A 24,758-nucleotide genomic window follows, 5' to 3' on the forward strand; every position below is an offset into this window, starting at 1 on the left:
GAGGCAGGAGGGATTAGTGACCTTATAAATATATGGTCTGTAGGTGCCGGCTTATATATATTTTTAATCTACCCTTGGGTTGATAACTCTAGACCTAATGGGTTCTTTAAAGAGGTCATTGTCATGGCTAAGCATGCCGGGTAGCATAGGTGAAAACTGATTTTCTTTATGGATGATAGTCAGTGTATCAAAGAGGAAATCATCTTTAATAGGGTCAGTGTGCATTTGGACATTGTGGTCTGCAGCTGCCCGTGCTGTGACTTGCTGATATGATGTTGAGTCTTTGAGAGGTGATGGGCACGCTGGATATAGATCAGAGACATTTGGTAAAAAGTGATCTGGATTGTATGAATCCAATCAGTCAATGTCCTGTGGCATGACCCCTAAATTATCTCCATGAGGTGGTGGTGAACTTTGTGGAGAGAACTGTGGCTCAGTAATACGTGTAGGTGATTGGGGAGGTGGGGGAGGTGGTGAAGGGGTAGAAGGAAGCACAGGACCATGTGGTGGGGAAGGTTGGGTTTGAAGTGGAGCCTTGTCCTTGGAGACCTTTTTAGGTGGAGGAACAGTCTCTAAGGCATCTTGAAATGTAAGCTTCCTCTTAAATGGAGCTATTTTTCTAAAGCTGTGTGGTGTATTGTTGTGGTGTTTTCACTGTGTTTCTGTATGAGCTATTACACAAATACTTTACACATTGCCTTCTTAGTTAAGCCTGACTGCTCAGTGCCAAGTTAACAGAGGGTGAGCCCCGGATAATTTGGGTTGTGTTAGGACTTAACCCGACTAGGATTGTGGTCCCTACTTGGACAAGGGTGTAAACCTCTGCAAACTAGAGACCCAATTTCTAACACCGTTCCATCAGCCCTGCATATCCCAACACCACATGGAGGAGTAGGCCTGAGACGTGATCGAATTACAATATCGTCCCTGAAGGAAAGCTGGAAAAGTACAGTTCAGAATAGACCGAGCCGAGGAATACTGGAATGAGAGGAACACACGTCTGAACCAGACGGCAGAGGGAAGACAATCTAACAAAGGACTCAATGCCCATGCGCAAGATCACAGAGAGGAGTCACTCGATCTCATGACTAGAAAATATTCTTTGAACAAAAACAACTTGTACACTCCAAATCCAACACTAGATGGCGGACTCATGCAAAGCATGTGTAGTTACAGCCACACATGCAATCGGACAAAGATAGCATCCCTTTTTTTTATTTTTTAACACTTTCAGGGAATTTTTCTATTAAAAAAAAGTCTTGACTTTTTGTGAAGGGCACTTCCTGTAGGAGGAAGAAGGCTACTGTTTACCTACATGCCCTACGTGTGATCTGTTTACCAACATATCATACTATCAAAGAACATTGTTATTGTCAAAAATGACAATGTTCATAATGGCTTTGTCTTCTAAACAAATTTATTGTTCCCAGTTTTGCTGAAGGGACATCAGGCAATATCGCAGAGGGTTCTCCTCCCTCATTAGCCTTATTACCCACAATCACAAAGGCAGGAACAACCTCATTGGCCGTAGTGTACCTGGAGACCGAATCATGGCAGATATCAGCACCTGCAACAGCCCTAAAGAGACTTCATGCTGGGTAAATCTTGCTCATAAAACAACAAGCAATGAACCCAACACTCCATCTGTTCTGTTCGATACTCCAGTTGGAGGGACTGTAAAAAAAAGAAAAAAAAAAAAATCTGAACAGTGGAAAACATCAAAACGGACAAATGGGTCTTACAAATTGTTCAGAGTGGTTACAACATTCAATTCAAGTCTCCACCACCCTGGATGCCACCACAAAGTGCTCCACAACACCGGCTACAGCAGCTCTATGTTCAGATATTATCACTTCACTAAAAATAGGCAACAGAACTAGTTCCTCCATCACAACAAGGAAAATGTATTTATTCAAGATATGCTTTGCTTCCATACTATAATCTGTTCTATATTGGACATCAGATCAAGATCAGTGTCTCTGCGGCAACAGCTTTACCATGTCCATGTTCTTAAACTCAAGGCAGTCCACTTCACCCTCAGAGCTTTTCAAACCTAACTATCCATAAAGAGAGTTTCTGTAGAGATGGAGAATACCACAACCATGTGCTATTTGAACAAACAGGGAAGGAACAAATCAAGAGCGCTGTAGGCTCAAGCAATCTGTCACTGGTTGCTGGCGAGAAATCTATTGCTTAAATCAGTACATCTAAAAGGTCTTCAAAATCACCAGACAAAATTCCTCAGCAGACAATTTGAAAAAGCCACAAATGGGAATTAGTCAAAGAAGTTTTACAATTCATCTGGAGATTTCCAGAATTAGATATATGTGCAATGGGCAAAAATTGTAAAATGCCAAACCTATAGATCCAGAATGTGGGATAAACAATCAGTGAGCAGTGCTCATTTGATGACCTGGGCGAACAGATTTCTGTATGATTTTCCTCCAATACCATTCATGTCAGTAATTATCAAGTTCAAATGGTCACCTTCGACCATGATCTTGATAGCTCTGGAGTTGCCGAATCAATGGTTGTTTTCAGAGTTACTTCACCTATCACTCAAACCCCACAAGAGGCTACCTTGCAACCACAATATTCTGTCCATGATTTGAGGGAAGATATTCCATCCTAACGTACAATCCTTGTATTTGGTAGTATGGTTCTTGAGGTTTTACATTATGGAAACCTAAATTTACCAACAGACTGCATTAAAATTCTCAAAGAAAGAAAATGATTGTCTACCAAGGATTCTTTTGCATTAAAATAGAAAAAAATCTATGGTTTGGTGGCTTGACAAATATCACGACCCTCTATCCAGCCATAAAAACGTTATACTTCCTTACTTATTGCAATTAGCAAACTCCAAGTTTCTAAAATGTATGTGCACCCAGCTGCTACCATGGCTTACAGCAAAATCCAAACTAAAAATCTTTCTTCTATGACGGCACATTGCAGCACCTTTTACTGAAAGTTGGATTCTTAGTTGCAATTAAATCCCCAAGGAGAGTGTGTTTTAGACCTTATAGTACTGAACCCTAGCTAACCTTCCATTACAACAGAGTAGTTTTAAGGACACACCCGTTTCCTGCCCAACGTTGTGCCATATTTTCAATTAAATCAAACTATTTCTCTTCCTGTATTTTATCCCCAATCCTTACTCCCCAGTGGAGAGAACTCTTCACCCACCAGACTCAGAAAGAGTCCTAGAATTTTATTTGGGCGAAACTAAATATATTGGGAAGAACAGTCATCTTTGTAAATTATAGTCCTCTTGTAAATTATAGTCCCCTCCGAACAGCGTTAGCATCCTCCAAACTCTGACTACTGATTGTATTGTCTATTTCATGTTGTTAACAGGTTGGCAAAAAAAACTCTACCATGTAAACCCAAAATACACTCCACTAGAGAAAAAGTGTCATCTACTGCTTGGATCATTAATGTTCCCCTTTCAGATTTATGTAAGGAAATCAAAACATATGTTCACTAGTAATTACTGTCTGCATTAAGATTCTGGATCTGATACTTTGGTGGGTCAGGTAACTATGTAATTTATTTAATTAGCTCACCCAAGGGTAATTTCATTTTTCTCCACACCTTACTTGTATACCATTTTATTTCTTCCATTATAAGCTTGTTACTCTGTTCTACATTTATGACTATCAGAGAGCATTTTACGATGCAGAAGGAAGGAAAAGTTACTTACCTGCAATCCTAGTTCTTTTCCAGGAGTATCTTCACCAAAGTCATAAGCACTGAATAGTTTCGCCCATGTGCGGGGAACCCTAGAGCACTTATAATATACATGTATGTACATATACATTAATCTAAAAAATTATCTATATCACAACAATTGCAGCCGTTAAACAGTCTAAGAATTCCAGAATTTATTTTCATTTTAAAATGAAAACATTTACTTTCATGGATTGCCATAGGGATCCTTGGCTATCATAGCAGCATATCTGAGAAAGCAAAAGATATTTGTCTATCCATATCTAGACGATTGGTTAACAATGTGTCCATCCTCAGAAACAGCTCTAAAGCATTTCCAGATATGTTTGGACGTCAACAGTAAATCCTGGGTACCCCGGCCGCAAAAGTGTATTCTTACAGGACAGACATCTATTTTCCTGAAATGTCTCACTCTGTTGTGAACTCATCATCCTTCAGCTTGACAGATATCATGACTACTGGAATCCATGGCATATTGCATATTTATAGTTCCCCATGCCAGACTCGACATGAGACCACTGCAAGAGTGTCTGGAGGATCAGTGGAATCAGTCCTCGAAAAGCTGGGAACAAAATATAACTGTCGCAGTCGGCACTCCAGTCTCTCCCATGGTGAACCACATCAAAACATCTAAAAGTGGGAATCCCCTTCTAGAAGGATCTCTTAATCCAAAATTGTGTCACGGTTGCTTTTCTCCAAGGATTGGATGCTCACATGGGTCATGTACGGACTCAAAGGAATATGGTTGGACAGAGCAGTGTCTTACCATATCAGTCTCCTAGAACTGAGAGAGGTCCACATAGCATTGAGGTCCTTCCTTACCTGCGACAAAGACAAACTCACCGTTAGTTCAGACAGATAATACAACAACAACGATGCATTACCTGATCAAAGGGGGGGAGGGGGCAGGGGCACATTCCAGATCTCTGTCCCTCGAATCACAGGCAGTATGGAAATGGCTCATAGCGAGGAACCTAATAATTACTGCAGTACACCTTACAGGTGTTCAAAATGCAGAAGCAAATTCCTTCAGCCGTATTATTCAAGACAACCAGGACTGGGTTCTAACCAAAATTCAGGGGCTATCCCTAAATAGATCTGTTTGTAGATGCAGAAATCTAAGAATGCCAAGGCTATGCCTCCAAGGTTTTATCAACCGGGGTCGAAGGAGAATGCTCTTTTGATTGACTGGCCAAGGACATTTCTCCACACTTTTCTACCAATCCCTCTTATTCCGGTAGTTTTGATCACTGTACAAATCCAAAACTAGAATGTTACTAATCGCGCAGGAATGGTCTCGTCAGTGGTGGTTCCTGGACCTTCTTCACCCCTACGAGCACTTGCACAAGAGGTGCCCTGCAGGCAGGATTACCTTTACAAGTTGGAAAGTCCCAATCTTCCATTGCATCCCAATCTTCCATCTCTGCGAGTGACTGCTTGGCACCTGAATTCTTATATTATGACCATCCAAAGCTACAAGACTGACTGGACATTTTGAGAGTTCAAGTACTCTTCTATTAAGGTACACCTTGCTCCCATAATGGTTTACAGAAAATCCCCCTCACAATCTTCATTTTTTGAAATTTCTGTGGTTACGGATTTCTTAGAGTATTAAGAAAGTTTTACCTTCATTTATAACTTCCTCTCCCCTAAGGGAGTTTAACACTGTTTTATATAAATTAATGTGGACTCCTTTCAAACCTATTCATAATGCATATTTACAACACCATGTATGGAAAACAGCTTTCTTAGTCGCAATTACTTCAGCGCACAGAGTAGGCAAAATCCAAGCCCTGTGTGCAAATGAAGCATCTACAGTTTTTCACAAAAACTGCTGTAAGTGAGAACTCATCCTAGTTTTCTCCCTAAAGTAGTCTTATACTTTCACATTAATCAAAATGTCTTTGCCCGCTTTTTTCCAAATCCTTCAACTTGGACAGAGAAATCTCTCCACCTGCTTCATGTATCAAGGGAGCTAAAATTCTATTTGGACAAAACTAGAGACATAAGAAAATCAGATAGGTTTTTAATTAATTATGGACCTCTACGGGGTGATTTGCCTTTTACAACACAATTGATATCAAGATTGATAATTTCTTATATAGTTTAACCATATCAGTTGCTGAAGAAACCATTACCTGGTAGGCCAAAAGCTCATTATCTTTGAGTTAAAGTGGCTACTATAGCCCTTCTTAGGAATGATCCCATTTCAGATATTTGGAAAGCTGCAGCCTGCAAGTCTACACATACTTTCACTAGGCATTACTGTCTTGATTCAGACTCCAGGGAAGATACTCAAGTAAGGCAGGCATCGTTGAGGAATCTTTTTAGGTAACTATTGGATTGTCTCTATTTCTTGTCTGCTCTCTGAAGGATGGGCTGGCTATTCTAACAGTGCTTATGACCATTGACGAGGATCCCCTGGAAAAGAAGGAAAGGTTACTCACCTGTAATCCAAGTTCTCTTCCACGGGAATGCTCAAAGTCATAAACAACCCTCCTGCCTCCCTCGACAACAGATACTACACTCCTCATTACATTTTGCCTAGGTTCCTATATTGTCCTGTAGAAATTACCTGACCCAACAGTCACCTGTGGGGCATGATGGGATAGTGACGGTACTGTGAGGTTCTTAAAGGCACAGTGCCAGTTGTACTGCACTGTCTCACAGCCTTAGTTCTTTATGAAAAGAAGACTATAACGTGTTGAAGGGAACGTGTATACATTAGTATAGCATTGATAACCAGGGAGGAGGGAATGTTGTTTATGACTTCATTGAGAATATGTACAGTGCAGAACTAGGATTACAAGTAAGTAACATTTATCTTCCAGTGAATCTTCATCAATAGTCAGAAGCAGTGAATAGACCTGCATATGTGTGGGACCCTGAGGCACTTATACCTATATGTATAAGTTTGATGGCATGTGTAGCTGCAGATACACATACTGTGCACTGTTCCTGCCATCTAGTGTTGGGCTCGGAGTGTTGCAGGTTGTTTTTCTTCGAAGAAGTCTTTTCGAGTCACGGGACCGAGTGACTCCTCCCTTTCGGCTCCATTGCGCATGGGCATCGACTCCATCTTAGATTGTTTTCCCCGTCATAGGGTGAGGTAGGAGTGGTAGAATGAGGATACTAAAGATGTCCATGCAATGGAATAGATATGTATGTACATAGTTTGTGGTAAAGGAATTTTTATTTACATAAATACAATTTAAATGCAACTTAAACGGCTACAGGCTCCCGGGGAGGTGGGAGAGCACATGTGAATCTGCAGCGCAACATGTCACGAACAGATGTACACTGGGTAAGTGACATTTTCCGTTCGATGGCATGTGTAGCTGCAGATACACATGCTGTGCATAGACTATAAAGCAGTAATCCTCCCGAAAGCGGTGGTCAGCCTGTAGGAGTTGAAGTTGTTTGAAATAATGTTCTTAGGACAGCCTGTCCTACTGTGGCCTGTTGTGCTGCTAATACATCTACACAGTAATGTTTAGTAAAGGTATGAGGTGTAGACCAAGTGGCTGCCTTACAAATCTCTGTCATTGGTATATTACCTAGAAAGGTCATTGTTGCTCCTTTCTTTCTAGTAGAGTATGCCCTTGGTGTAATGGGTAAGTCTCTTTTAGCTTTGAGGTAACAGATCTGAATACATTTGACTATCCATCTGGCTCTGCTCTGTTTGGATATAGGGTTACCAGCATGGGGTTTTTGGAAAGCAGCGAACAATTGCTTTGTTTTACGAAATTATTTTGATCTGTCTATGTAATACATTAGCGCTCTTTTTATGTCTAATGTATGCATTGCTCTTTCTGCTGCCGAGTCTGGTTGTGGGAAGAAGACTGGGAGCTCTACTGTTTGGTTTAGATGAAACGGTGAAATGACTTTTGGTAAAGATTTTGGGTTTGTACGGAGAACTACTTTATGTTTGTGTATTTGTATAAAAGGTTCTTCGATAGTAAACGCCTGTATTTCGCTAACGCTTCGTAGTGAAGTGATGGCTATCAGAAAAGCTACCTTACAAGTTAAGAATTGGATTTGGCAAGAATGCATGGGTTCAAAGGTGGGCCCATGAGTCGTGTAAGTACAATATTAAGATTCCACGAGGGTACTGGTGGGGTTCTTGGAGGTATGATCCTTTTTAGTCCTTCCATAAAGGCTTTAATAAGTGGGATTCTAAAAAGTGACTTTGTATGTTTAATCTGCAGGTAAGCAGAGATTGCAGTGAGATGAATTTTGATGGAAGAAAAAGCGATATTTGATTTTTGTAGCGGTAGTAAGTAGCTCACAATGTTTTGTATGGAGGCTTCTAACGGTGTGATTTGGTTTGCTTGGCAGTAGAAAACAAACCTTTTCCATTTATTAGCATAACATTGCCTAGTTGTCGGTTTTCTTGCCTGTTTAATAACTTCCATACACTCATTTGAAAGGTTTAGATAGCCAAACTCTAAGACTTCAGGAGCCAGATTGCTAGGTTGAGCGATGCTGGATTGGGGTGTCTAATCTGTTGTTTGTGTTGTGTTACCAGATCTGGTCTGTTTGGGAGTTTGATGTGAGGTACTACTGAGAAGTCCAACAGTGTGGTGTACCACGGTTGGCGAGCCCACGTTGGTGCTACGAGTATTAGTTTGAGTTTGTTTTGACTCAGTTTGTTGACTAGGAAAGGAATGAGTGGGAGAGGGGGGAAAAGCGTAAGCAAATATCCCTGACCAACTGATCCATAGAGCATTGCCCTTGGACTGAGGGTGTGGGTACCTGGATGCAAAGTTTTGGCATTTTGCGTTTTGTTTTGTTGCAAACAGATCTGTCTGGTGTCCCCCAGCGGTAGAAGTAATCTTGTAGAATCTGGGGATGTATTTCCCACTCGTGAGTTTGCTGGTGATCTCGACTGAGATTGTCGGCTAACTGATTGTGAATGCCTGGTATATATTGCGCTATCAGGCGAATGTTGTTGTGAATTGCCCAATGCCAAATTTTTTGTGCTAGGAGGCATAGTTGTGACAAGTGTTTCCCCCCCTGTTTCTTTAGATAGTGCATTGTTGTCATATTGTCTGTTTTGACAAGAATGTGTTTGTGGACTAGAAGGGGTTGGAAAGCTTTTAGTGCTAGGGAGACCGCTAGTAGTTCTAAGTGATTTATGTGAAGTTGCTTTTGTTGATTGTCCCATTGACCTTGTATATTGTGATTGTTGAGGTGTGCTCCCCACCCAATCATGGAAGCGTCTGTTGTAATAATGGCGTGAGGCACTGGGTCTTGAAATGGCCGCCCTTTGTTTAAAATTTACTGGGTTCCACCATTGAAGCGAAAAGTGTGTTTGACGGTCTATCAACACTAGATCTTGAAGTTGACCCTGTGCCTGCGTCCATTGTTTTGCTAGGCACTGTTGTAAGGGCTGCATGTGTAACCGTGCATTTGGGACAATAGCGATGCATGAGGACATCATGCCTAGTAGTTTCATTACAAACCTGACTGTGTACTGTTGGTTTGGTTGTATACTTGACACTATGGGCCTGATTCCAACTTTGGAGGACGGTGTTAATCCATCCCAAATGTGACGGATATACCACCTACCGTATTACGAGTCCATTATATCCTATGGCACTCGTAACACGGTGGGCAGGATATTCATCACATTTGGGACGGATTAACACCGTCCTCCAAAGTTGTAATCAGGCCCTATATTTTGAAACGATTGAACTCTTTGTGGGCTTGGAGTGGCAATTGCTTTTTGCGTGTTGAGTGTGGCTCCCAAGTATTGTTGTATTTGGGATGCTTGCAAGTGAGATTTATGGTAATTTATAGAAAACCCTAGTTTGTGTAGAGTATCTATTACATATTGCGTGTGACTTTGACACCGGTGTTGCGTGTTGGCTTTTATTAACCAATCATCTAGATATGGGATTACATGCATGTGATGTCTCCTTATATGAGCTGCTACTACAGCGAGTCATTTTGTAAATACTCTGGGTGCTGTTGTTATCCCGAAGGGCAATACTTTGAATTGGTAATGTTTGCCCTGTATGACAAATCTAAGGTATTTCCTGTGAGATGGATGGATGGGAATGTGGAAATATGCATCCTTTAAATCCAGTGTTGCCAATTATTCTTCCTGTTTTAGCAAGGGAACTACGTCTTGTAGTGTGACCATGTGGAAATGATCTGATTTGATGAAGAGGTTTAACGTCCTGAGATCTAGAATTGGTCTTAGTGCTTTGTCTTTTGGGGGAATAAGGAAATATAGGGAGTAAATCGCTGTTCCTTTTTGATGGTGTGGTAGTTGTTCTATGGCTTGTTTTGTTAATAGTGCTTGCACCTCTATTTGTAGTAGGTTTAGATGTTGTGCTGACAGTTTGTGCGTCCTTGGGGGAGCATCTGGAGGGAAATCTGTGAACTCTATGCAGTAACCATGTTGGATAATTGATAGAACCCATGTGTCCGTGGTTATGTCTAACCAATATTTGTGGCATTTTGTTAATCTTCTCCCCACTGGTGATGTATGCTGGGGAAGTGTGACATTGAAGTCACTGCTTGTTACTGAGGGTCTGCTTGGCAGGCTGAAATTTTCCCCTTGCTCTCGGGTATTGTCCCCTGTATGAACCACGAAACCCCACCTCGTTGGTATTGACTGGTAGGTGGGTTTTGTTTGGGAGGTGGATGCCTCTGAGGGTTGCTGTCTAAACCCTCCCCTAAACTGTGGCTTCCTAAATGTTACCCTATACTGGGAAGAGTAGAGCTCGCCCATGGATTTGGCCGTGTCCTTCTTCATTTTTTTCTATCGCAGTGTCCACCTCCGACCCAAATAGTTGCTGCTGGCTGAACGGCATGTTTAACACCGCTTGCTGTATTTCTGGTTTGAAACCAGAACTGCGTAGCCATGCATGTCTCCTGATGGTAACTCCTGTGTTGACAGTTCGTGCTGCTGTATCGGCAGAGTCCAGTGCAGAACGGATTTGGTTGTTGGAGATGGCCTCTCCCTCCTCCACCACCTGTTGAGCCCATTCTTTTGGCAAATGCTGAATAATATCCTGCATTTCGTCCCAAAGTGCTCTGTCGTAACGGGCGAGGAGGGCCTGTGAATTGGCGATACGCCATTGGTTGGCTGCTTGCGATGCCACTCTTTTCACTGCTGCGTCAAATTTACGGCTTTCTTTATCAGGGGGTGGCGCAGAGTCCGGAGGTAGCTACTGTGTAATAAACACAGGGTCTGATGGGGGAGGTTTATATTTTTCTCCACTGGCGGTGTAATGGCCCTTCCCTTGACCGGTTCTTGGAAGACCTTTTGTGCATGCTTACGCATGCCTGGTAACATTGGCAGGCTTTGATATGATGCATGCGTGGACGCCAGTGTATTGAAAAGAAAGTCATCCTCCACTGGTTCTGAGTGCATAGTGACAATATGGAATGTTGCTGCCCTAGCCACTACTTGCGTGTAGGATGTGCTATCCACTGGAGGACATGGCTTTGAAGGATAACACTCAGGACTGTTGTCTGAAACTGGTGGGTCGTATAGGCCCCAGGGGTCTGCATCGTCCTGCGTCTGCACAGTATGTGTGGGTGACTGTGCAGTTTGTGTGCCAGCTGGTGACCTTGTCCCTTGTGGCGAGTGAGGTGGCGACATCTCCGATGAGAAATGTGGAATTGGTGACCTTTCTCTAACCACCTTTGCTCTTGGCTGCTCAGTGTCAGTCTCTACTTGAAAAGCTAATTTTCTTTTAAATTTGAGCGGAGGGATGGTTTGAATTTTTCCAGTGTCCTTCTGGACTTGTAACCTTGGTTGAGTTTGGTCAAGCTCCTCCAGATCCAGCTCCTGCTCAAACTTGTGCCTCTCTTTAAGTTTTTGGGAGAGCCCATGTTCTTCTGTATAAGAAGTCTTTTTCGGCTCCGAAGCCATTTTTTTCGGTACCGAAACACCCATGGTTACGGTCGGGCTCGGCTCCAACAGGCTCTTTCAAGGCTCATTCGATTCGACCAATCGATGCCGACTCTTTTCGATGCTGGTTTCTCGACCCGAGTCGGAAGACTTCAGCACGATCTTGGCCTTTTTCGGTACCGAAGATGTTATTTGGTCACCACTTTTCTTGTGGGTCGAGCCATGGCCTTCCGGCAGTGGCGTCCCGAGGCCTTCTGTTTTTTTCAACTGACTTTGGGGCTGGGTCGGGCAGGCGTACTCACTTTTTGTCCTGCCGTCGGTGGTCAGTCTCCGTCAGAGTCATCCAATTCCGAACCCTGGATCGAGATAGCCATCTCTTCCTCCTCGACGTCGAGGTGTTGTGTCGACTTCTATGCCATCTGCAAGCGCCTTGCTCGTCGATCTCTCAAGGTCTTCTTTGACCGAAAAGCCTTGCAGGCCTCACAGGTATCCTCTCTGTGTTCTGGCGACAAACACACATTACAGACCCGATGCTGGTCTGTATAAGGATACTTGGCGTGGCACGTTGGCCAGAAACGGAAGGGGGTCTGGTCCATGAGTCTTCGACGACGGGTGTGGTCGGGCCGACCAGGTCTCGGTTGAGTGCGGAAGCCCCGAAGGGCCGCCGCAGCGGTTATCTCGTCGGTGCCTATGTATCTATAGAAAACCGGTCCTGAACGCAAACAATACCGACGGATTTAGATGATTTTTTCAACTTTCCCGATTCGAATTACGGCGCGAAGAGGAACACGCCCTAACCCAATGGCGGAAAGAAAACAATCTAACATGGAGTCGATGCCCATGAGCAATGGAGCCGAAAGGGAGGAGTCATTCGGTCCCGTGACTCAAAAAGACTTCTTCGAAGAAAAACAACTTGTAACACTCCGAGCCCAACACTAGATGGCAGGAACAGTGCACAGCATGGGTATCTGCAGCTACACATGCCATCAAACATATACATATAGGTATAAGTGCCTCAGGGTCCCACACATGTGCAGGTCTATTCACTGCTTCTGACTATTGATGAAGATTCACTGGAAGATAAATTTTACTTACTTGTAATCCTAGTTCTGCACTGTACATATTCTCAATGAAGTCATAAACAACATTCCCTCCTCCCTGATTATCAATGCTATACTAATGTATACACGTTCCCTTCAACACGTTATAGTCTTCCTTTAATAAAGAACTAAGGCTGCGAGACAGTGCAGTACATGCTTGGTAATGGACGCTGCTGGTTTCCTTAAAGATACAGTGCATGCTGAAACCAGCTAATGCACTTTTAACCTGCTATGTTTTGTGGGATATGCACATATCTACCCTAAATGCAGAACTATTATATGTTTAGGACTATCAAAGTGAATCCTGTGATGTAAAATGCACAAAAGCGTGAAACTACAATGGAGGTGCTTGATATCAAGTGCACGTAAAAGGAAATGAGACAAAACAGAATTGATGGGGACTACAGAAGGGATTAACAAATCAAACTGCTGTTGAAAATAGCAGGCAGCACAGCAAACAGACTTAACACTTCAATCAATTGTTTTTTAAATACATTTTAATATTAAAAACTGCAGAATGCATGAGGAGATGTACCTTTTTGCACTCTCTCTAGAGGTACTGCAGTGAAAAAATTGCCTACATTTTTAAATGTACCATCATGTGGAGCCCCTTAACTGTGCCTTTGTCTTTACTGCACCAGAATCCACAAATGACAAGCAGCATGGCCAAGTCTATTTCACAAGGTGACAGTATTTAAAGCACCACGTGATCAAAAGGTCTGATCTTAGGAAGATCACAATCTGTCTGCATACGGAGGCTAACAATTAGACTCTGACTAACTGATCTTGCACCAGGACACCCTTCTTGGGTAACAGATGTGAGCAATAAATATGCATCATCATCATCTAATTTGGGAGATTTCAAAAACCGTCCTAGAGGTGATCAGCTACTTTTGGAAAAGTCACATTTCCAGGTTTCATTCTTCATTCAATAGTAGGTAATCAAATATATGGGTACATTGTACAAGCTAATGACAGTTTTACTACTTTGGATGAATGAAATGACAGAGTTTCTTGTACTTGGCTGCAAACACAATAATGTAGAGGAACATCGGCAACAGAGTTTTTCTTGTCATTAACCTACCTGAAAAGAAGAACATTCTCCTCTAATAGAAAACAAAACTCACAATTCCCTTTCTTACTTTGGTTTCACCTCTGTTGCCTTAAAGCAGGTAACTGTTTGCAATTCATGCAAAACATTCAATCTCAAGCTTCTACTGTGTGCGCAGTGTAGTCGGAGTCGAAACTAGCACAGAGGTGATAACAATGGGTGAGTTCGGGCCTTGGGCTTAATTTGTAAGGAGCAAACTCCAAGGTGGTCTTGGGTAAGAAAGAGTAATTTTAATAGGCTAGCTTCTAATGCAACTGTTCTAATGAGGCCGGAAGGCCTGCGACGATCACAAGCTCTCCTTGAGTGGATGGCAGGCGCTATACATAGCATTCCTCTGCCAGTAGCAGAGATCCCATGGTTGCTGATGGTGCTGTTAAGTTCTTAGCCAGCATGAAAAGCTTTAGGACAGGTGTGCCGTCAGCACACTGGGGCTGAGTGGACCGGTCAAATATTGCCTGATATATATATATATCAGTATGTAGTTATAGATAGGACCTAGTTTCCATACACAGAGTATTTTTTGTTTTGCCTAAAACTTGGCGCCACTTGATGAAACTTAAAAGTTTCTAAACATGTACTTTGGTCAGTTCAGCTGCCGTATTGAAAGTTTCTGAGTGATCTGTCAAGCAGGGCAGAGAAAAAAAAAGAGGGGGGCAGGGGGGCCCGAAAATAAATCCCCATTCATTTTTACATAGGGTCTTTAGATATGCCTACAGACTTAACTGCTGAATGGTATATCACACCAAATTTGGCAGGAAGCTAGATCCTGTTCCGCTTTTAATGGTTTGGTGTAAATCTGTTCAGTAGTTTTGGAGTCATTTAAGGCCACAAAATATAGACATATATGGATACGGATCCTCCGCAAATCCAGACCCACTGGTCCAGATCCGCAAATCTGGGGGAAAAGCAAGGCCCTAATTGGCTGACCACAACCTGACAGAAAAGTTGTGGCAGCCATCTTGTTTCTCGCATTGAACAATAATGTTAGGCCCTCTCTGTTGACGACTATCTAATCAATGGCTGAGGTCCCAGTCTACCATTCTGTCAAAATGGATGTCCAAGTCGAGGTCCTCTACATAGTGGCTACCTAAGTGACTGGAATCAACAATAAAATTGCAGAGCTGAATAGGTTGATTAAAAGAGCACAACAGGATACACTGGAACTGACCCCCAGATGTGCATGCTTCCTGGAGAAGTTAAGCACCTTACCCGAGTTCTTAGGGGAGGTAATGGAGGGCCTTAAGGAGGTAAATAAGCCAGCAACCAGGGCAGATCAGTCCTTGCGGGCAGGAGACCCCAAGCAGTTTCATCGCAGCATTGGAGAAACTAATTCTGCAAGTAGCTGAAGCAATCCAGCCCTCACCAGATTGGCAGGTCACTTAATCTAAGGACTGCATTAAAATGATCAGGACAGTATTGAGTAGAGAAATCCCGCCACAAGAACCTAATATATCGTCAGTGGATGTCCAATCAGAAAGTGATTATCTCCCTCAGGAACTGGAGCTCCTGTTTACGCAGATTATACAAGATCTGACAACAGATCTCCTGGGGTCCACCTACTCCACCAAACTAAAGAGAGTAAGATGGTCCTTGTAAACAAAAGTCTCAGGCCACTGAAGTAACGTCTTTCCTGTGCAAAGCTCAACAACTGCAATGCTTCGCAACTGACCAATGGGTGGTAGTTGTAGAAAGTTTCACAGCAATGTTTGCTTCAAAAGCTAACCCTCTTAGGGCCCAAAACCAATCGACTCTGTTGACCAGCGTAAGACCTCACAAGGTAGGAGCCTTGAAACACCTGAAACAGAAAGTCAAGAAGGCCCTTCGGACAGTTCATCAGTCCCCATCCAACGAAGCACATGTCAGCAATCTGAGGAGCACAAAAAAGCCATGTGGGCACAGAAGAGAGAAAATGTTGAGACCTTCTGGGCTAAACTCATTTGGGACCTTAAACACCTCAACTCCAAAAGGTTTGGGGTCACTGTGAACACCGTTATAACCTCTGCTAATGGAAAGCTGGAGTCTAGTATCCCAGATGCAGTGTGGGCCGCACATCTATTCGCCCACTTCAAACCGCCGATCAACCCAAACCTAATGCTGCATAAATCAAGGGAAGTACACCTGGTAGACTTTAAAGTGGTCATGGATTCATTGACGAGCTACTGTGGTACTCTGAACATCAGCGCCTAAGTGGTACGTAGGCAGGTAACAAAGGGGTGCATTTCCGGTGCGCCAGGCCCAAATGGAATTTCTCAGCCCAACTACAAAATGAGCCCGAGAATCGGGGCCGATGCCATTGCCCCACTCTTTAACAAGGGTCTGTCAAGGGCCACGATTCTGACCTCCTGGTGAGGCTTTATAATTGCACCTATTTTTAAAGGAGGAAACAAACTAGACCCACATAATTACAGGCTGATTGCCCTTACTAATAACAAGCCGAAATACTACACTGGTATAGAATAATATCATCCCTTTAAACCAAACAGGCTTCTCAGAAAACATTGGCACAACTATGAACCTGATGGCTCTGGCACTTATCATTCACTCCTCCTTAAAAAAGAAGCAACCACTCTACTTGTGTTACAGTGACTACAAGGCGGCCTTTGACTGTGTCAATCGCAAGAGGCTATGGGAGAAGCTAAACCACTAGGGTATCCCTACACTCCTCGAGAGCGATTGAAAACCTATACTCTGATACATGGGTCAAAACCAAACTGGGCAATGGTGCCAATCTACCCAGGGCCATTCCGGAGGCATGTGGCCTCAAGCAGGGGAACGTCTTAGCATCGTTACTATTCAAACAATTTCTGGCAGATCTTCTCGCAGCTCTGATTCGAGTTAATTTGCATCAACCGAAATTAGGGTCAACACACCTGTCAAATCTTTACACCAGCAACCTGGTGCTACTTAGCCAAACCAGGGTCGGCATGGTTCACCATTTGTGAGCAACACTGGAATACTCTCTGGCAAATGAAAATGAACAGTCAAAAAACTAAGATGATGATCTTAGCTAAAAATAGCCATAAACTGACAGCTAACTGGTATCTTGAAAGGGACACCCTCAAGGAAACAAAGGTCTACAAATATATTGCAATTTTATTCGACAACAGGGGTTCTTTCCAACCCCACAAGGAGGAAATTAAAAGCAAGGGGATCACCCTCACTGCCGGGCTCTCTTCAATGTTTAAGAACTTGAAGGGGCACTCAATCACTCCAACCTTGGAAATTGCCAGAGCCCATGTCGTACTCTCCCTGGCATATAGATCAGAGGCCCTCTGGGGCTAGGATGCAACATCATTGGACATAATAGTGACATATATGGAAAATGTCACTTACCCAGTGTGCATCTGTTCGTGGCATGAGACGCTGCAGATTCACATGCTGTGCATATCCCGCCATCTAGTGTTGGGCTCGGAGTGTTACAAGTTGTTTTTCTTCGAAGAAGTCTTTTCGAGTCACGAGATCGAGGGACTCCTCCCCTTTCGGCTCCATTGCGCATGGGCGTCGACTCCATCTTAGATTGTTTTCCCCGCAGAGGGTGAGGTAGGAGTTGTGTATATAGTAATAGTGCCCATGCAATGGAGTAAGTATGTATGTATATAATGTGCCTAAAAGTAATATATATATTTACAAATTTACAAATGTACAAGTTTTATTTTTTATCAACTTACAACGGCTACAGGCTCCCGGGGAGGTGGGAGGGCGCATGTGAATCAGCAGCGTCTCATGCCACGAACAGATGTACACTGGGTAAGTGACATTTTTCGTTTGATGGCATGTGTAGCTGCAGATACACATGCTGTGCATAGACTAGTAAGCAGTTATCTCCCCAAAAGCGGTGGTTTAGCCTGTAGGAGTTGAAGTTGTTTGAAATAATGTTCGTAATACTGCCTGTCCTACTGTGGCTTGTTGTGTTGTTAACACATCCACACAGTAATGTTTAATGTATGAGGCGTAGACCATGTGGCTGCCTTACAGATTTCTGTCATTGGTATATTTCCTAGAAAGGCCATGGTGGCGCCTTTCTTTCTAGTGGAGTGTGCCTTTGGTGTAATAGGAAGTTCTCTCTTTGCTTTAAGATAACAGGTTTGAATACACTTAACTATCCATCTGGCAATGCCTTGTTTGGATATTGGATTGGCTGTATGAGGTTTTTGAAAAGCTACAAACAATTGTTTTGTTTTGCAAAATTGTTTGGTTCTATCAATGTAATACATTGGTGGAAAAAATACTGGGAGTTCCACTGTTTGATTTAAGTGGAACGGTGATATAACCTTTGGTAAAAATTTAGGATTTGTGCGTAGAACCACTTTATGTTTGTGTATTTGTATAAAGGGTTCTTGTATGGTAAATGCTTGTATTTCACTTACTCTTCTAAGAGATGTGATAGCTATTAGGAAGGCTACTTTCCATGTTATGTATTGCATCTCACAAGAGTGCATGGGTTCAAATGGTGGACCCATGAGTCGTGTTAATACAATATTGAGGTTCCACGAAGGAACTGGTGGTGTTCTTGGGGGAATGATTCTTTTTAGACCCTCCATAAATGCTTTTATGACTGGGATTCTTAAGAGTGATGTTGAATGTGTAATTTGCAGGTAGGCAGAAATTGCTGTGAGATGTATTTTAATGGAAGAAAAAGCTAGCTTAGACTTTTGTAAGTGTAGTAAGTAGCTTACAATGTTTTTTGTGGACGCGTGTAATGGTTGAATTTGATTATTATGACAGTAATAAACAAATCGTTTCCATTTATTTGCGTAACAATGTCTTGTAGTAGGTTTCCTAGCCTGTTTAATGACCTACATACATTCTTGTGTAAGGTCTAGATGTCCAAACTCTAAGACTTCAGGAGCCAGATCCCTAGATTGAGTGATGCTGGATTCGGGTGTCTGATCTGTTGGTTGTGTTGAGTTAACAGATCTGGTCTGTTTGGTATCTTGATATGAGGTACTACTGACAGGTCTAGTAGTGTTGTGTACCATGGTTGGCATGCCCAAGTTGGTGCTACTAGTATTAGTTTGAGTTTGTTTTGACTCAATTTGTTTACTAGATACGGAAGGAGTGGGAGAGGGGGAAAAGCGTAAGCAAATATCCCTGACCAACTCATCCATAACGCATTGCCCTTGGAGTGAGGGCGTGGGTATCTGGATGCGAAGTTTTGGCATTTTGCGTTTTCTTTTGTTGCGAATAGGTCTATTTGCGGTGTTCCCCAGTTTTGGAAGTAAGTTTGCAGTATCTGGGGATGAAGTTCCCATTCGTGGGTCTGTTGGTGATCTCGACTGAGATTGTCGGCCAACTGGTTTTGAATTCCTGGGATGTACTGCGCTATTAGGCGAACGTGATTGTGAATCGCCCAATGCCAAATCTTTTGTGCTAAGAGACACAGCTGTGATGAGTGTGTCCCTCCCTGTTTGTTTAGGTAATACATTGTTGTCATGTTGTCTGTTTTGACAAGAATGTGTTTGTGGGCTCTCAATGGTTGAAATGCTTTCAATGCTAGAAACACTGCTAGTAGTTCTAGTTGATTTATATGAAGTTGCTTTTGTTGAGTGTCCCATTGTCCCTGGATGCTGTGTTGGTTGAGGTGTGCTCCCCACCCTACCATGGAAGCATCTGTTGTGATCACTTTTTGAGGCACTGGGTCTTCAAAAGGCCGCCCTTGGTTTAAATTTATAGGATTCCACCATTGAAGCGAGGTGTGTGTTTGGCGGTCTATCAACACTAGATCTTGAAGTTGACCCAGTGCTTGTGTCCATTGTGTCGCTAGGCACTGCTGTAAAGGCCGCATGTGTAATCTTGCGTTTGGGACAATGGCTATGCAGGAAGACATCATGCCTAGAAGTTTCATCACTAACTTTACTTGACACTGTTGGTTTGGGTGCCTGCTTTGTATTACATTTTGGAAAGCTTGTACCCTTTGTGGACTTGGAGTGGCAATCCCTTTTTTTGTGTTGATTGTTGCTCCTAAGTATTGTTGTATTTGACATGGTTTTAAGTGTGATTTTAGGTAGTTTATTGAGAACCCTAGCTTGTGAAGGGTTTCTATGACATATTTTGTGTGTTGAAGACACTGTTTCTGAGTGCTGGTCTTTATTAACCAATCGTCTAGATACAGGAATATGTGTATGTGCTGTCTTCTGATATGTGCGGCTACTACTGCAAGGCATTCTGTAAATACCCTTGGTGCTGTTGTTATCCAGAATGGTAACACTTTGAATTGGTAATGTGTTTCTTGGATTACAAACCTTAAGCATTTCCTGTGTGAAGGATGTATGGGTATATGGAAGTACGCATCCTTGAGGTCTAATGTTGACATGTAGTCTTGTTGTTTGAGCAAGGGAATCACGTCTTGAAGTGTTACCAAAGTGATCTGATGTAAAGATTTAGGGGGTTCTTACAACTTTGGAGGAGGTGTTAATCCGTCCCAAAAGTGACGGTAAAGTGAAGGATATACCACCAGCCGTATTACGAGTTCCATAGGATATAATGGACTCGTAATACGGCTGGTGGTATATCTGTCACTTTACCGTCACTTTTGGGACAGATTAACACCTCCTCCAAAGTTGTAATAACCCCCTTAGTGTTCTGAGATCTAAGATGGGTCTCAGTGTTTTGTCCTTTTTTGGTATTAGAAAATACAGGGAATAAACACCTGTTCCTTTCTGATGTTTGGGTACCAGTTCTATTGCCTCTTTCTGTAACAACGCTTGGACTTCTAGTTGTAACAGAATCAAGTGCTGTTTGGACATGTTGTGTGATTTTGGAGGCACATTTGGTGGTAATTGTAGGAATTCTATGCAATAACCATGTTGGTTAATGGCTAGGACCCACGAGTCTGTAGTTATTTCTTCCCAATTTTTGTAATAATCTGAGTCCCCCCCCCCCACTGGTGTTATGTGTTGGGGATTTGTGACACTGAAGTCACTGTTTATTTTGTGGGGTTTTTGGGCCTTGGAATTTCCCTCTTGTTTTAGGGAACTGTCCACCTCTATATTGTCCCTGAAAGCCTCCTCTTTGGTACTGGCCCTGGTATGTGGGTCTGGCCTGTGAGGTTGAAGGTTCTGTGCTTTGGGCTCGAAACCCCCCTCTAAAGTGTGGCTTCCTAAAGGTGCCTCTGCTCTGTGGGGAGTAGAGCGCGCCCATGGCTTTGGCCGTGTCCGTGTCCTTCTTTAGCTTCTCTATAGCTGTATCCACCTCCGGCCCAAACAACTGTTGTCCATTAAAGGGGCATATTAAGCATGGCCTGCTGGATCTCTGGCTTAAATCCGGAGGTGCGTAGCCATGCGTGTCTCCGAATAGTGACAGCTGTGTTTACAGTTCTGGCGGCTGTGTCCGCTGCGTCCATAGCCGAACGTATCTGGTTATTGGAGATACTTTGGCCCTCTTCTGCCACCTGCTGTGCACGCTTTTGGAACTCCTTGGGAAGATGTTCAATAAAATACTGCATTTCATCCCAATGAGCCCTGTCATATCTTGCCAATAAAGCCTGTGAATTGGCAATGCGCCATTGACTGGCTGCCTGTGCTGCAACCCTTTTCCCCGCGGCATCAAAATTTCGACTTTCTTTGTCGGGAGGTGGTGCATCCCCAGAAGTCTGTGAGTTTGCCCTTTTGCAGGCTGCGCCTGCTACCACTGAGTCAGGTGTTAGTTGTTGCGTGATGTACACAGGGTCCGTAGGGGGAGGCTTGTACTTCTTTTCCACCCTAGGTGTAATGGCCCTGCATTTTACAGGGTCTTGAAACACTTGTTTTGCGTGTTTTAACATCCCTGGTAACATCGGCAGACTCTGGTACTGGCTGTGTGTTGATGACAGAGTATTAAATAAAAAGTCATCCTCAATAGGTTCAGCATGCAGTGCTACATTGTGAAAAGTAGCTGCTCTGGACACCACCTGCATATAAGCAGTACTGTCTTCTGGTGGTGACGGGCTTGCCGGGTAGCAATCTGGACTATTGTCAGATACTGGTGCATCGTATAGATCCCATGCATCTGGGTCATCCTGGCTCATCCCTGTGTGCGTTGGAGATTGCATCATTGGGGGTGTTGCAATTGGTGACAGTTGCGGTGAGTGCTGTGGCGATGGTTGTGGCGAAAAACGTGGTGGAGTTTTTTCTTTAGCCACTTTTGCTTTTGGCTGTTTATCAGTTTCTTGGAAAGCAAGTTTCCTTTTCATTTTAATAGGGGGAAGAGTTCTTATTTTCCCTGTGTCTTTTTGAATATGGAGCCTTCTTTGTGTATAGTCTGGTTCTCCCAGCTCCAATTCTTGTCCAAATTTATGACCATGTAGTTGAGATGAAAGGCCTTGTTCTTCGGAATATGAGCTCTGTTTCGGCTCCGAAACTTTTTCCGCAGTCTTTTTCGGCTCCGAAGCCACCTTTTTTGGTTTAAGGGTGCCGATCTCTCGGTGCTGACTTTGGTTGGAGCCTGTATCTCGGTGTCGAGTTTTGTCAGAGCATGGTCTGTGCTGGTATCTCGACTGGAGTCGGATGTCTTCGACACGTGTGTGCCCTTTTTCGGTGCCGATGGTTGGTTACCGTTTATGGGTTAAGCCATGGCCTGCCGGCAGTGGCGTCCCCTGGGCTTTCATTATTTTAGTGCGAGTCTTGGCCGGGGCAGTTTTACTCACGTTTTTCGCCAGCTGCTCACTTTCGGCCTCGTCCGAGTCAGAGTCTGGAATGGAGAAAAGTCTCCTCTTCTTCAACGTCGTGATGTCCTGACGGCGTCAACGCTATTTGAAGCCTTCGAGCTCTCCGGTCCCGTAACGTCTTTTTCGACTGAAATGCCAGACAGGCATTGCAGGTATCCTTTTTGTGTTCGGGTGACAAACACAAATTACAGACCAAATGTTGGTCTGTGTAAGGATACTTATTGTGGCATTCGGGGCAGAAGCGGAATGGGGTCCGTTCCATGAGCCTTGAAGACGCACGCGGTCGGGCCGACCAGGCCCCGCCGGGGAATGGAAGCCCCGAAGGGCTACCGGAGCTCTTCTTTTATTCGGTGACGATCTGCTATAACTAACCCGATACCGAACGCAAACAATACCATCGAGTTTTCCGAGATTTAACTAACTTTCCGAACCGAAACATGGAGCGAAGAGGAACATGTCCGAACCCGATGGCGGAAAGAAAAGCATCTAAGATGGAGTCGACGCCCATGCGCAATGGAGCCGAAAGGGGAGGAGTCCCTCGATCTCGTGACTCGAAAAGACTTCTTCGAAGAAAAACAACTTGTAACACTCCGAGCCCAACACTAGATGGCGGGATATGCACAGCATGTGTATCTGCAGCTACACATGCCATCGAACATATATATATATACACATACATACACAATTTTTTCGGCTCCCTGGCTACACATCACCAGCCCAGAATAGACTAGAGTTCGGGCTTGTAAAGCAGTCCCACGTGCCATCAGCTAAAACTTGCTCCGGTCCACTCACTAAACTACTGTATATGAGAGGACATCAGGAAAAGGGCATGCTCACCCGCAAGGGATTATCTTGAAGAAACAATAACTTTGGGCTGGCTGAACTGTGGTATGTTGTTGCAAGTCATGAAGTTTTTTGAAAAAGCTGTTCATAAATCAATGAAAATGATCTTCTCATTCGAGGATGAATCTACTTTAGAGCACCACACAGATTCCTGGGCAATATCAAACAGCTACAAAGCCCCAAGACTGCAGGAATACCTTGGAAAAGCAAAAAATTTCATGGTCACAAGCAAATATCTCACTTACCGCCTAGGGAGCCTGCCATCCATGATGCACAGCAGGCCCTGGCAAAGGACAGCAGGGACAATAACCTGCTGACTATGTGGCTCTGGAACTGAAGACCTGCTGCACACTATCTGCCGCTGCAGATCTACTCTAGATATACGACGCAAGCGGCTACGCCCCATCTGGAATCACCTCAGGACACATGCCTGTAAACAAGCAGTCCTGGCTTGTCTTAACTTATCTGACCCAAGAATAAATGGTGAAATACCTGTAGGGATTTGAGAGGTCCCTAAGACAAGTAAAATCAATCGGACCGCCAGCAGGGCACAGATCATAACTATCATCTTCTTGTGGTGTTACCTGACCACTGATCAACTGAATGCAGCCCCGTTCAGCTTGCACCATGGAAAGTTGCCCCCTACCTTATTGCACTGTCCATGTTCTGCTCTTGATGTGACGTCCTCTTGTAGTACTTGACTTTTAATCTGTCCATAATTTTAGTGCTTTATAATGTTATTGTCTTCGTTCAAATGTTTAAACTGTGCTATGTTCTTGTGATTGAACGGTGTGTAAGGTGTAGCCCCTGATCTGTCTGCTGCTTTTAAATGATACAAACTTGTGTGACTTTTTCTGCAGGCCTTAACCAGTTTTCTAACTTTGGTATTTCATAATTGTTAATATCTTCTACTCTAACAACTAAACAGCTGCTATCACTAAGCACTTGCACTTTGTTATGGGGGCAGGTTTCAATCAGCCTGTTGCCTTAAAATGATGCAAATTCATCACACAAAATTGCTGCTTTTTTACGCTCTTGCACCTTGACAACGGCACTGTATCTAATTAATTTTGTGCCCTTGATTACAGCTAACTTTTAACTCTTTGTATCTGTGTGTTAAGAGCGGTTATGTTTTAATTATGCCTTAAGGTCAAATGTATCAAACAATTTTGCATTCGCAAACGGTGCGAATCGCAAAATTCCACCGTTTATGAATGCAAAATAGCCTTTTATGAAAGGCATTCGCAGTGCAATTTAAGGAATCACTAAAATAGTGATTCCCTAAATAGGTCATCGCAAATAGGAAATACCTATTTGCGATTACCTATTCACATGTTTCTTGCATTCACTAAATGCAAACTGGACATTTAGGAAATGCAATTACCACAAATTCAAATTTTGTGGTAACCATTTGCAATTTTTATAAATGCATCAATAGTGCATTTTTAAAAGTGCCATTGT

General features: G+C 43.3%; 1 protein-coding gene across 3 annotated transcripts in view; it reads right to left on the reverse strand.

The window, feature by feature from the left end:
• LOC138246159 (zinc finger protein 25-like) overlaps nt 1-24,758 on the reverse strand; it is a 100,510-nt gene that overhangs the window by 19,554 nt on the left and 56,198 nt on the right. The window contains exon 7 of one of the 3 annotated variants that reach the window (XM_069200458.1): nt 4,496-4,551. The exons of the other annotated variants lie outside the window; for them this stretch is intronic. Coding sequence (XP_069056559.1) covers nt 4,508-4,551 — 44 coding nt within the window. The 3' untranslated portion in view covers nt 4,496-4,507. The remainder of the gene's footprint in view (nt 1-4,495; nt 4,552-24,758) is intronic. 3 annotated transcript variants of the gene reach the window in all.

The sequence above is a fragment of the Pleurodeles waltl genome, chromosome 7 (genome assembly GCF_031143425.1).
Source record: "Pleurodeles waltl isolate 20211129_DDA chromosome 7, aPleWal1.hap1.20221129, whole genome shotgun sequence".
Classification (NCBI taxonomy): Eukaryota; Metazoa; Chordata; class Amphibia; order Caudata; family Salamandridae; genus Pleurodeles; species Pleurodeles waltl.